At 35.0% G+C, this 12904-nt stretch overlaps 1 protein-coding gene across 1 annotated transcript in view; it reads right to left on the minus strand.

The window, feature by feature from the left end:
* Nucleotides 1–2297: 2297 nt before the first annotated feature.
* Nucleotides 2298–12904, minus strand: part of ANKAR (ankyrin and armadillo repeat containing) — a 67333-nt gene continuing 56726 nt past the window's right edge. The window contains exons 18-23 of the mRNA XM_036254385.1: nucleotides 12082–12240; nucleotides 11253–11370; nucleotides 8988–9097; nucleotides 7059–7255; nucleotides 4104–4150; nucleotides 2298–2566 (exon numbers count right to left, since the gene is read on the minus strand). Coding sequence (XP_036110278.1) covers nucleotides 2322–2566; nucleotides 4104–4150; nucleotides 7059–7255; nucleotides 8988–9097; nucleotides 11253–11370; nucleotides 12082–12240 — 876 coding nt within the window. The 3' untranslated portion in view covers nucleotides 2298–2321. The remainder of the gene's footprint in view (nucleotides 2567–4103; nucleotides 4151–7058; nucleotides 7256–8987; nucleotides 9098–11252; nucleotides 11371–12081; nucleotides 12241–12904) is intronic.

Genomic DNA, 12904 nt, shown 5'->3' on the forward strand with positions numbered 1-12904 from the left:
TATATTGTGTCATCCATACAGGACAAGTTAACTCTCTAGTCACTGACTTGCTTTATTGAGAAACTAGGAGGTAAGGATAAAAATCTATAATGAAAAGATTTCTTTTTTAATCCTGCCTTAAAGTGATTTCCCTTTGGGAAAATTCCATAAGCAATTCTTTTCTTTGGAATTGTGATCATATGGCTTTGCTTTATGATCATCCATTTTATCCAGGAAATAGAAAATATAATTTATATAAGGGAACTTATAAGAAATAACCAATATTTAGAAAGCTTTGCATTGTTTGATGTTGAGATATAGGTATGATGAAATTGGTTTACAAATATTTAAAAGAAATAATTAGTTTGTGAATTCACATCTTACATTTAGATTTTTGTTCCGTATCACATGGATCTGAATTCAGAGAGAAGTGTTATTATTTCCTGTGGCTATTACAGTTAGAGTGTATATAAATAATGGAAGAAAATTGACCAGACTTTCTTCCCACTATCACAAATATTATAAAATAGGGATATCTATAATTTAAATTGTTACTTTCAAAGTATAAATATTGTTCCAGTTGCTACGAGCACACATGTCAAAATTGAGTTCATGATATAAGTAAGGGAAACTATAGATAAAGAAAATGAGAAAATTCTGGAAGCATTGCATATCTTTAGGCCTTTCAGTACTTAGCCATATGGAAGGAAGGAAGGAAAGGAAAGAAGAAAGAGAGAAATATGGAAAGGAAAGGGAAGGAGAAACACTGAACTCTAGATTTGCTGCAACCTCTATATCTTGGGGCCTTTCTCATATTTTTAAAAAATTATTATTATTACTGCTTTTTTAGAGAGAGAGGAAGGGAGAGAGAGAGAATCATCGCTGAGAGAGATAAACATGAATTGGCTGCCTCCACATGCCCCCTACTGGGGATCTACCAGAAGTCAAACCGGGACCTCTCAGTCCATGGAATGACGCTCAATCCACTGAGCCACATCAGCTGGGCAGAGGCCTTTCTCATCTTATACATACTTTTAAAAAATAAAAATAATCTTTATAGGGGGTAGGGGGTTGTACTTTAGGAGAAATACTATAGGTCAAGCCACTCAGGTATTGTCTGTTACTGAATGCAAAAAAAACCTGATCCTCATACCTGAAAATACTCGTATAGTCTGTAGCCCACCTGAAGCTAGTTGCAAAGGTAAAGTTTTCTATCTAAAGGCTTTTTCTTTTAAGTCTACAGAGGCTTAAAATTTCCATTGATATGAATTATTATCCTTAATGATAGTAAATAAATGACAATTTCCCATCATTTGAATCGTTTATCCCTTTCTAGTATAAAATTTGTCATGCCTCTCCCACCACAATGCCTATATTTTAGTCCATTCACCAGAAAGTTGTGATTCAGAGCAATATAAGAGAATATAGAATTGAATTTGAAAATTAAAGAGGTGTCTTATTGTGCACCTGGCCTTGACTCGGACACATAGAGAAGTCTAAGTACACATAGCTGCTGTCACCACCATCATTACTGCTGTGTTAAGGCATGTTGGAGGAAATAACTACTAATTACATATATATTTAGTGCAGCCAGGTAGACCATATGAAGACAGCAAAGTGGGTAGAGAAAAGGGGGGCTGTAAAGGACACAGTGAAGTCTAGCTTGCTTTTGTATCAAATCTATCTGCTGCTGTAAAATAGGAGAAGCAGACATACATCAAAACTGCTACCTACTGGAAATAGTATTCTTTGGGCCAAGATTCCATGTGATTCAAAGCTACGAAGAGTATCAACCTTTCCAGCTGCAAACCACAGGTTTTCAATAAGTACGGAGAGTGGTCAGTGCTGGTTGCCACATTTTTAGCCATACTTTTGTACCTGATGGTCATGAGTTCAGATTTTTTTTTTAATAAAATGGTTTAAAGGTATACATTTCAGATTTTAGAAGCCTTGTGTATATATGGTCTTTATCATTAAATATCTTAAGGTATTATAGTGAGTTAACATGTGGGCTACTTTGAATCAGGCCTTCTTAGTCCACATACTAATTAAAAAATATAGCACTTGATACATACACTAATTATGCCACTTGTGTCAGTTGCTACATTTTAAAAGTTTTAAGTGCTGGCATTCTAGTTTAGAAAATTCTACTTATTTTTTGAAACCATAACTCTGGTCTGAGTTTAATTCCAGTAATACACAAGGGTAAATCTGTTATGTATCAATATCAAGAACTCCCATTAAAAATGATTAATCAGTTATGTTATGTATAATTTACCACAATTAAAAATAAAAAATTTAAAAAGATTGCTCAGGAATCCTTTCATACTACAATGTTTTTATTAGCCTTCTGCAGCTTCCGAATTAGCTTTCTGTACATGTTTCCCAAGTTCATTCAATAACACTATTCTTGGTCTTGATACTTGTATATCTGATGAAATTGCAGATGAAAAGGAAGCAATATTATGAGAAACAGTGGTCTTTTTTGTTGTTTTAAAGAGTCCCATGAAGTTAGTTACAGGAGGCAATAAAGTCAAAGAATCTCTTGGTTGAATTTTAGGTTTTAATTTTCTTCGGTGCTCTTTTCCTAAAAATAAGAGAGTCACAATTCAATGTCTCTTTGTTAAGCCTAAGAGCTCTAGGTTATAGTCTCATTGCCTTTATTCCATATGGTTCTATTTTCTTTACATCACTGAAACATATTAAGAGAACAGATCAGTAGCTTCCAGATTTGTAGATAGATGTCAGAGTGCAAAAATCTTTGGGGACCAAATATATAATTGTTAACTTTTTATTATGCCAAGTTGACACTAATAAAAGAACAAATGCCAACTATTTGAAATATTATTTTGTAAAAGAAGGGATATTTTAACACCAAAAGAAAGTGTAAAAGGCATATCTCAAAACGATGGACTTGCCATTGAATGAAATTAACTTTATCAGAAACTTGCTACATTGTCCTTATTTTTTCTTAAGTTACCACAGACCTGTGAAAACATCATCAGACAATTCCTGGTACACAGATTATTGATTGGAAAGCAATATTAAAGTGAAGAAAGAATAAGACTTACTAAAGAAACTATACAAAAAAAAGACATTCTTTTACCCATGATATTCAGAAATATAGCCTCCCATACATACATATCTAGCTTCCCTCAAATATTCCCTGAATAAATTAAGTTTTTTCCTTCTCCTTTTGTTCTCTCTCCCTATTCTCTCCCTTTCCATTTGTGACTGAAGCAAACTGATTTCTGAATGGTTCTATCCCTGCTTTTGACTATAGGACAATATACCAACTAAGACTGAATCTGGTCCTACACTAAGCACACATGAACAAGCACTAAGCATATACATGAAATCAATAAGTAATCTACTTTTCCTATCACATGTCTAATAGGCATTATGGATCACATTATAAGATCTGGACTTTGTCCGGCGGTGTGGCTCAGTGGTTGAGTGTCAACCCATGAACCAAGAAAGAGGTCACCAGTTTGATTCAGGTCAGGGCACACGCCCAGACAGTGGGCTTGATCCCTAGTGAGGGGCATAGAGGAGGCGGCCAATCAATGTTCTCTCTCATCGATTTTCTGTTTCTCCCTCTCACTTCCTCTCTCTCTATAATCAATAAAGGAAAAAAAATTTTTTTAAATGATGCTTTAAAAAAAAATCTGGACTTTGATCTCGGAGGCCTATCTATCATCTACCAGTCAGCTATCATCTACCAACTATGTGTAAAACAGTACAGAGTATAAGTGGAAAAGTGGTCTGTGCCCTAAGAATTCATTAAACAAGTTGTACATGGAACAGAACAATAGCAAGGTCATAATTTAAGTCATACTTACATGTTGTTTCAGTAATGACCTATTACTGTGCATGGCTTATGAAGAAAAGCAAAGTATGGGAGGAATTTCTATCAATTGATGTTAATAGGGAAGGCCTTAAAAGAAATGTTTATCATTGGCTTGTAAATGGGAAGATGCTTTAAGTATACAGAATTGCAAAAGCAAATGTTTACTGGTAAACTTTTCAGTAGCCTCTACATTTTGAATTTTTATAAGTGGAACACAGAATTGTAAAGTGTCATGGCTAGAAGTTACCTCAGAGATAAAAGAAAAATCAGTTACCTTTTTTAAAGACAGGAATTATGGATGGTCCTCCATTTTTCTCCAGGCTAAAAGGAAAACATTTTTATCAAACTAGAAATATATAAAGACTTTGTACAACAACATACCATGTTCAATGCCTAATTTATACATGTTACCTGTAGGTATTTTATATTCTATTCATGTACTCATTTATTCACTTATCACTTAGAACATTTAAAACATTAAATCTGCTTGAAGTTATCAGGGTGAAGCTTCACAGAAGAAAAAACACTTCATCTAGGTTTTGCAGAAAATAGGTCTTCAAATGGATGAGGTCGAGGAGAGTATCCCAGACAGAGGGAACAGGGTATGAAAGATTACAGTACCATAAAACAGCATGGCATGTTCAGTGGGCACTAAGTAGTATGGTGCATTTGGAATTAAAGGTACCTGGAGATGCAATAGGAGATATGGTTGGAGAATAAACATCAGATCATTTTATGTATTAAGAATGAGGCCTTGGCTGGTTTGCTCAGCGGTTGGAGCATCAGCCCATGGACCGGAGAGTCCCGGGTTCGATTTCCACTAAGGGCACGTACTTCGGTTGCAGTTTGTCCCTGGCCCCGGTTGGGGCTGTGTGGGTGGCAGTCACTTGATGTGCCTCTCTCACATCGATGTTTCTCTCTCTCACTCACTTTCTTCCTCCTTCTCTCCCTCCCGCTCTATCTGAAGATAAATGCAAAAAAAAAAAAAAAAAGAATGAGAAAATTTAAACTTTATTTTCAAAGTAATGGGGTACCAGTGAAGTGTTTCAAGTCAAAGAATAACAAGGTGTACCTAAGTTAATGTGTGTGTGGGGGGGAGGTGGCAGGGGAGTGGTGGTGTTTGTGGCTTTAAAAGAAGTATTATTTTAATCATCATCTTGTACATATAACATATACAAAAATCCCTTGGTAATAAAATGTAAGTCTTGGTGAAAGTTAATATATTAAAAGTAGTTATCACAATTATATTCTGGGTTAATTTGATGAGGAACATTTGCTGTTTTCAACTTTAATGAGGCAACTTCAATGGCTACAGGGTAATATGAAACTAGCGTGTGTTACTCTCATTATTTTCATGGAGGGTCAGTTAATACCAGTAAAATATTCCTCTCTAAATACTTCAAAATTCACACACCCTAATGTGGGGAGAGAGAAGTGGTTATGTACTAAATAAGTAAATGCTATTATGATCCCAACCACAGCCTGTCATTCTGTTTCCAATAGTGATATCAAGGAATATTTTGTGGAAGGAGATGTTTACTCATTCCAAAGGTTCTGAACTTGTTTCAGTAATCTTTTATTCCATTTACCATAATTTTATTTAGAGATGGGGAACCTTTTTCCTGCCAAGGGCCATTTTGATATTTATATCATTTGCAGGCCATACAAAATTATCAACTTAAAAATTAGCCTGCTATATTTGGTCAGGCTAACTTGGTGAAGCCTGTGATGTTAGCTGGTATTGATGTTATGGGCCTTTCCCCACCTGATTACCAAACTCCTTGGCTGGATTGTTATGAAAAGGGAATAGTCCATATAAATGCTCCAAGGAGAGTGCATAGCACTATTTTTTATGGGAGTAATTGTTATTTGCTCACCAATTTCACCTCCCTGGGTAACCATTCTTATAAGTTTACTGACCACTGGTCACTGCTTATTTATAATCGTGAAAGTTGAGTATTTACAACTAAAGAAGGTGCCATTCACTCTTCATAGTCATCCTAGATTTGTATAGTTACTACAGCAATTTTCCAGCAGATGGCGGTAAAGTATCCTGAGTAAGGGGTACTTCTTTCTAATTCCCAAAAAGTTGCCTTATGAGCTAGCTGTGGGAGTGACTGTTAAATAATACTTCCATTATTTATCCTAAATTATTTTCAATCAGTAAATATTACTTTTTAACATTCTCAATTATAGCAATAGCAATTTAGATTTCCCTTGCTCTTTATATAAAATTAGGTAATACATTTTAGATTTTCATATTTTCAAATAAATTAAAGTGACTGAAGATGTACTTATTTTTCTCCATACTTAAAATTGATTTCTAGAACTATGATATTGTATCCTTTTCTCTTCCATTATTGCAAAGTTAATAATACATCTTGATTAGATCTGTTTCCTATATATAAATAGTGCTGTTTGCAGACAAGACTTGTAAATCAGCTATATTTACAGAAGGGAATATACCTAGGGTAAGAAGATTCTCCTGTTTTTTTTCAGAAACTTAAGTTCATGATAAAACTACAACATTGATGCAAAATCCTCTGAATAAATGCCAGGCAAAGTTTGGCATAACTCCAACCACTGGGTCTAATTTGACCTAATTCTGGATAAGTCCCAAAGTCCCATTTGATGCCAAGGTCATGGTGGTGTTCCTGGTTGGCTCAGAATTCTTCAATGTACCCCAGTCTACCCAAAAATGGATTCCTGAATTAGGCATGGATGCAAACAGGCCCCAAAATCTTTTCTGAAATGTAAATATTACTGGCCAGACAGGAACCTCAAGATCTGGTTGTATTCTTGTCTACACTCACATTTCTGTTGCTGAGTTGGAGTTAAAACAGGCTTTGGCATCTGGCCCATGTGGCTCAGTGGTTGAGTGTCAACCCATGTACCAAGAGGTCACGGGTTTGATTCCTGGTCAGGGCATATGCCCATGTTTTGGGTCAAATCCCCAGGGTGGGGGCATGCAGGAGGCAGCCAATTGATGTTCTCCCTCATTGATGTTTCTATCTCCCTCTCCCTTCCTCTCTCTCTAAAATCAATAAAGAAAAAAACAAAACAAAAAACAAGCTTTGGCAATGGACATTTAGAATGAAGTTCATCCTTTGGTATAACAGGCATATATTCATATCAAGGACAATTCCCCTTGTTTGATCTTCCTTAAACTTCTTTAAAAGTTCCTCTATCAATAATTTCACTACTGCAATTTCATATATAGGCACAATACCTTAAGGAAGGAAGTCCCACGTTTTGTTGCATTTGAAATTCCTTTAAAAATGCTGGGTTAATACTTGCATCTCTGCTGATATTATTTGTTATACGGTGGAACTGATTAGGCTTATTCCTGCATTCCTTTAACAGGATGCGGAAAGCATTTGCATTGTAAGTTAAGTAGCCAAGAGCACAGGAGCAAGCTGTGCGAACCTACATGAAGAAGAAACAGTTTGTTCTTAATCACTGAGCTTTGTTCTTAAAATACCCAACCCAGTGCTCTCATTAGATATTTCATAGGAAAGTCCCTGTAGCTATGTACAGCAAATATGTATGTCAACCGAAGGCAATCACAGCCATATATATATTTGGCATTTATCTTCAGATAGAGTGGAAGAGAGCGAGAGGGAGGAAGAGAGAGAAAGAAACATGGATGTGTGAGAGAGACACATCGAGTGGTTGCCACCTACACGACCCCAACCGGGGACTGGGACAAACTGCAATCAAGGTACATGCCCTTAGCGGGAACCAAACCCAGGCCTCCCTGATCCATAGGCCGACACTCTAACCGCTGAGCAAAACTGGCCAGGGCAGCACAGCCATATTTTTGAGAGGAGTGTCAACTACCACTGATTTCTAGTAGTTGTTCTCAGTCCTGACAGCATTTTAGAATCAACAGTTTTTTGTTTTAAGTCTATCAGCTGAAACAGACTCTTGGGATAGAATCTGGGCATCTATTTTGTTTTGAAAGTGCCACAGAAGATTCTAATGTGCAGCCAGAGTAAGAACCATTGAGTTTGAACTAAAACAATGGAGCTCCGTTGTCTTGATTGTGCATTGCAGTCACCTGGATAGCTATGAAAATTACTCATGCCTGGGGTCCACCCCCCAAAACTGATTTTATTATTTTGAGCTGCAGCTTAGACATCACAATTTTTCAAAACTGCTCAGGTGATTATAATAGGAAATTAAGTAAGAGCCTGTAGCATATAAGTAGGTTAAAAATAATTCACTCAGGAAAGTAGCTAAATTTTCCATTGGTGAAAACAGAAACAATAAGCATCAGGCCAAAGAACTCCAGAAGCTGTTCTTTGTTTCCTTGACCTTGAAATAATTAGGTTGTTCATACGATTAATTATACTCCTAGGCAGTTCTTAGGAAAATCTGTTAGTGGTGGCATAAGAAATGTCATAGGATAAACATAAACCAGGCCTATATAGGGTACTAGAAACTTGACATATTGATCTTTACACTTGCATCTGACTGCTGTATATGCCCATATTCCTTCCATGACTTCAACAGTGGTTCTCAGTATATGGTCCCTGGAACAATAGCTTCAGCTTTTGGGGACTTGTGAGAAATGCACATTCTAGGGCCGACACCAGATCTATTAGATCAGAAACTCTTGGAATAGAGCCCAGCAATCTATAGTGTAAAGGGTTCCTTTGGGTGATTCCAGTGTACCCCAAAGTTGGAGAAACACTGCCTGAGACCTTGGGGGGGGGGAGCAGGGTAACACTCAGAGGCAAACCACTATTGGCCAACCTGGCCTTCTTCACACATCCTCGTCTCTAACCCTGCTTGGCAGGTAAGGAAAACCGTCCAATGGATTCCACTTTTATTCCTTCCAAATAATCACAGAAATGACAGTGAGATCACAAAATTTTGTGAGATACTTTATAAATATTTAATTATAAATTTCTGTATCATCAATGTACTTATTTGTAGCTTGAATCTTAAATATCAATGTTAAAACAAATTTTCACAGTTTGTGGGAACCAGAATTGTGGGTGGCAGATATAGTACTAGAGAAATCATCTCATTTTGAGTTAGTAACATGAACTATTATATAACACAGTCAACCTGTGGAGAAATTCACCCACGGAAATGAGAGAGAGGCAAATTATAGTTTTAAAACATTCAATTTTAGAATTACTTTTTTTACCTCTTCTTTTCCTGAATACAAGTGATAGCAGAGCCGTTGAATTGTCCCTAATGTGGTAAATGCTCCAGGAATACCAGCTCTAGAATGAGCCAGGCTAGCTATTAAATTCCCTATAAATTAAACAAGAAAAAAAATGCTTATGTTAGTTGACATAAACTGATACACTGTGCTTTTGGTTATTTGCACATAGTATTAAAAAGGTTTGAGTCACAAGACCTCTCTGTTAATGAAGAAGTGCTTAGAAAAAGCATTTATATGTCAAGTTTAGAATAAACTTTACCCAAAATTATGGTTTGGTTTTTTGTCACAAACAGTAAAAGTTAAATAGGTTTATTTAAGAGAGGGAATATTTGAAAATCTGAGGTTTTCTTCTCCATGGCTTCAGAATATGTTTTGTTTTGAGGTTTCAGGGCTTTTTTTTTTTTTTTTTTTTTTTTAATGACTGAATATAATGATTGACATATCTTAAGAAAACTTAGTATGTCCTTTTTGAAGTTCAAAAGGCTTTGAGTTAAGAAGAGTTCATTGGTATTTTAAAATCAAGCAATATGTTGCTTATAGACGTTTAAAATCATTGAAATTCTTGCCATGAAAACAAATATTTGGGGATTGAAAATAAGTGACTCAGTAATTAAATAAATGTGCAACTACCAACTTAAAACTATCATTCAAATTCTTGTTTTAATTTTAGAGTTTTCTTGTGATACTGTTTCAAAATATTGTTGCTGTATTGGTGTAAGTGTAACACAACTTTTAAGATATAAATAGTGTATTTTTACATTTGTGGGTAGATACTTTATTGGGGTATTAACTGGGTTTTTGTTCTTTTATCACCCCCCCCCCCACACACACACACACACATAAACATAAACACCTCCATTATAAGCCAAAAGACCTTTGTATCTATTGCCTCAGGGTGGAGAAGTCTTGGTTGTATGGCCTAGAGCAAAAATTGTCTAAAGATAACCTTTCTTTCTGGCTTCTAATCTCAAAAGCCGGAGTTTATAGAAGGCATTATGCTAGCAGGAAGAGAGAGAGGTGTCTTCAAACAGGTGGAGTAAGAAATGGGAAACAAATGGAGGAGGGCAAAGAGTCTAAGACTAAGAAGGACATAGTAGGAACTGGAGCTTTGAGTAGAGAATAGCTAAGTGGTGCACATACGAAAATTGGACACTTGGCAATAGAAATGCCAGTCTCTGCAAAACTTCTGTGCTTTTGGAGCTGCTTCAGTATACCTGTGGCCTGAAAAACCTGCTTTGCTGGAGATATCCCTGACATGCATATGACTGGGGATATGTATACCTCTGATGGTGGAATGCAGAGAAAGCCCAGTAATTTTTGAGATTCAATTCCTACAAGCCTGGGGAAATTATTATTTGAAAGCTAGTATAATGTGGCATTTCTTGCACACAAGAGTTTATGGCATAAAATTAAACCCACTGCCATTGTTTTTCAGAGTCACAGAATTATTATGACATTGAATTAAGAATGCTATTTAGAGAAAAATATATTCAATAACTTATTTTAAATGTTCTTTCCTAGGTAGTTTCCATCAGAAAGTTTTTTGTTTGCTTGAATTTTCTTTCCATGCTAAGTAGATATACAACATAAAAGTATAATTCTGTGGCAGCAAATGGAGTTGCCTTTGCTGCTTTTAGTGATCCATTTCAATTAAAAAGCAAATACCTCATTGTTATTATTTTGGTAGTAGTTACTCCATATGTCTGTTGTTCTGATACTGTTTATGTTGTGTTAAGAGTGATATAAAAAGTCAACTAATTATTGATCATCTGGGGAGTTTGATCTGGAGTAGATATAGTTGCACAGTTAGCATTGTATCAAGAACCCTATTGGACCATTTTGTCTTGCTATATTGCTTATCTATGTAGAGAGCTCTTAAATGTTAGCAAAACATGTACAATGGGTTAAAAGGAAACCAGATACAAGTATATCAGTATAAATCTGCCACTACTATAAATCAGTGTGTATAGTTTGTTATTGGTAGCTCATAGTTGAATTCTTATTTTATATTCTGGAAAAAATAACTAGGGGTTTGAAAAAGTAGTTAGAAATCAAAAAGGCCATGTTCAGAGTTACTCTGCTTCTATTTGGGGTGCAGAACAGACTTACATTGTTCCATGTAGTCTCATTCTCCAAATTGTATGACAAGAGTTTCAGATTTATTATTTTATTATTGCTCAGATTACAAAAAACTTTTTTGAAATAGTTTTATGTGGATACAATTAGATTCTAGTTATTTCTTACCTGTCAAGACAATAGTAGTGGACTGAACTGAATACAGACTATCAACTAAAATAGTAACGCCTCTTGAAGACAAAGTAATATGGTCCACATCTATAATGACTTTAGCTAATATAATAATCTAAAAACAAACAAAAAAAGAAGCATACAATCATTGAACATCTTCTACTCAGCTTCTCTACTTACGTTTTTATTAATTAATTGATTGATTTGGTACTTCTCAGGAAGGTAAGAGGAGTAATTTTGTATGGTTGAGTATAAGAGAAGCAAGTGGCAGGAGTAGGAGTTAGAGTACTTGTCCCCTATCTGATCATTTTAGTGACCATAGTAGGCTGTAGTATTCTTTCTATAATGTTTGTAACTTTGATATACTTGAGGTATGGGTTCATAGAAAACACTTCTAAAGGTCATAGGATAGAAAAAGAAGAGAGAGAATACGACTAAGAAGAACTCAGATATATCTAGTTGTCATGTGTTGAAGAATCAGCGTGATCAGCTAAGATATGCAGTAGAAAACTTATGTTGGATACTACCATGTTTCTCTACCTATTTCCTTGTAATATGGAGGTGAAGAAATGCTACTACCTGCCTATTAACCTGGCAGTGTTTTATAATCATCAAATGATATATAAAGACAAAAATTCCATTTTAACTTATAAAATTCTATATAAATGAAGAAGTCCTCATAGATAATGTTTTTTGTTTTTGTTTTTGTTTTTTATGATGTGAAAAGGGCTGGTGTGAAAAATACTGTGAAGATCCAAAAATCTTTCTGATTTTTAACTTTTCACTAAAAAGACATTTATTGAAGTTTAAACCTCTAATTATATACCTGGAATGCTGCCATTGCCTTCTCAGTTTCAATTGTTGATTTAAGAAAAGGTTCAAAAATTGATATGGTTATTATTCCACTTTCCAATATTAAATATTGTTGATAGCAATCATTGAAGGCAAAAAGGGTTAATGCGTAGCCTGCTCTTAAACAAATATCCTAGAAACAGGAGAAAATGCATTATATTTAACTAACTTCATTTATAATTTATCAAGGTAATAGGTTTTGAATTCTTGCCCATTATAATATATCGCATTCTTATCTCTGGGAGTAAAATATGACATTACTGTATTGAGGAAAACAGATAATAGTTACCCCAGAATGTTATTGAACAGAAAAAAATAGAGAATTAGGTTATAGTATCAGGGAGAAGACAATAGAAAAAAAAATTTTTTTAAAGGTAATTTTTGATTACTGGTTATGCAAATGAATACCTAAATGGTAACAGGAAACTCCATAATTTTATTTACCCTCAACTATTTTGTTTCAACATATTTTTATTTTCAAAATTTCTCTTGTATAATAGGCTATGTGTTGCACTGTATGCATTGTGGGATGATTATCATCTCTTAAAATAAGTTCATTTGTAAAATTCTATTGTGCTGTATTCTAAGAGGGAATAAAAGGAACATGATTTACTTTATAAAATCACATTTAACATTCTAGGATGAGGAAAACAGCAAAAAACAATTCTCCTTTAAAGACAGTCTGCTTGCCAAAGATAAACAAGTATGGCAGATCTTCCAGATTGGCCCAAAAGATGGAATCTTATTACTAAATCTTATTTTTATTTTATTTGAACAGTATAGGAGGGAGGAAGAGA

The sequence above is a fragment of the Molossus molossus genome, unplaced genomic scaffold (genome assembly GCF_014108415.1).
Source record: "Molossus molossus isolate mMolMol1 unplaced genomic scaffold, mMolMol1.p scaffold_m16_p_11, whole genome shotgun sequence".
NCBI lineage: Eukaryota > Metazoa > Chordata > Mammalia > Chiroptera > Molossidae > Molossus > Molossus molossus.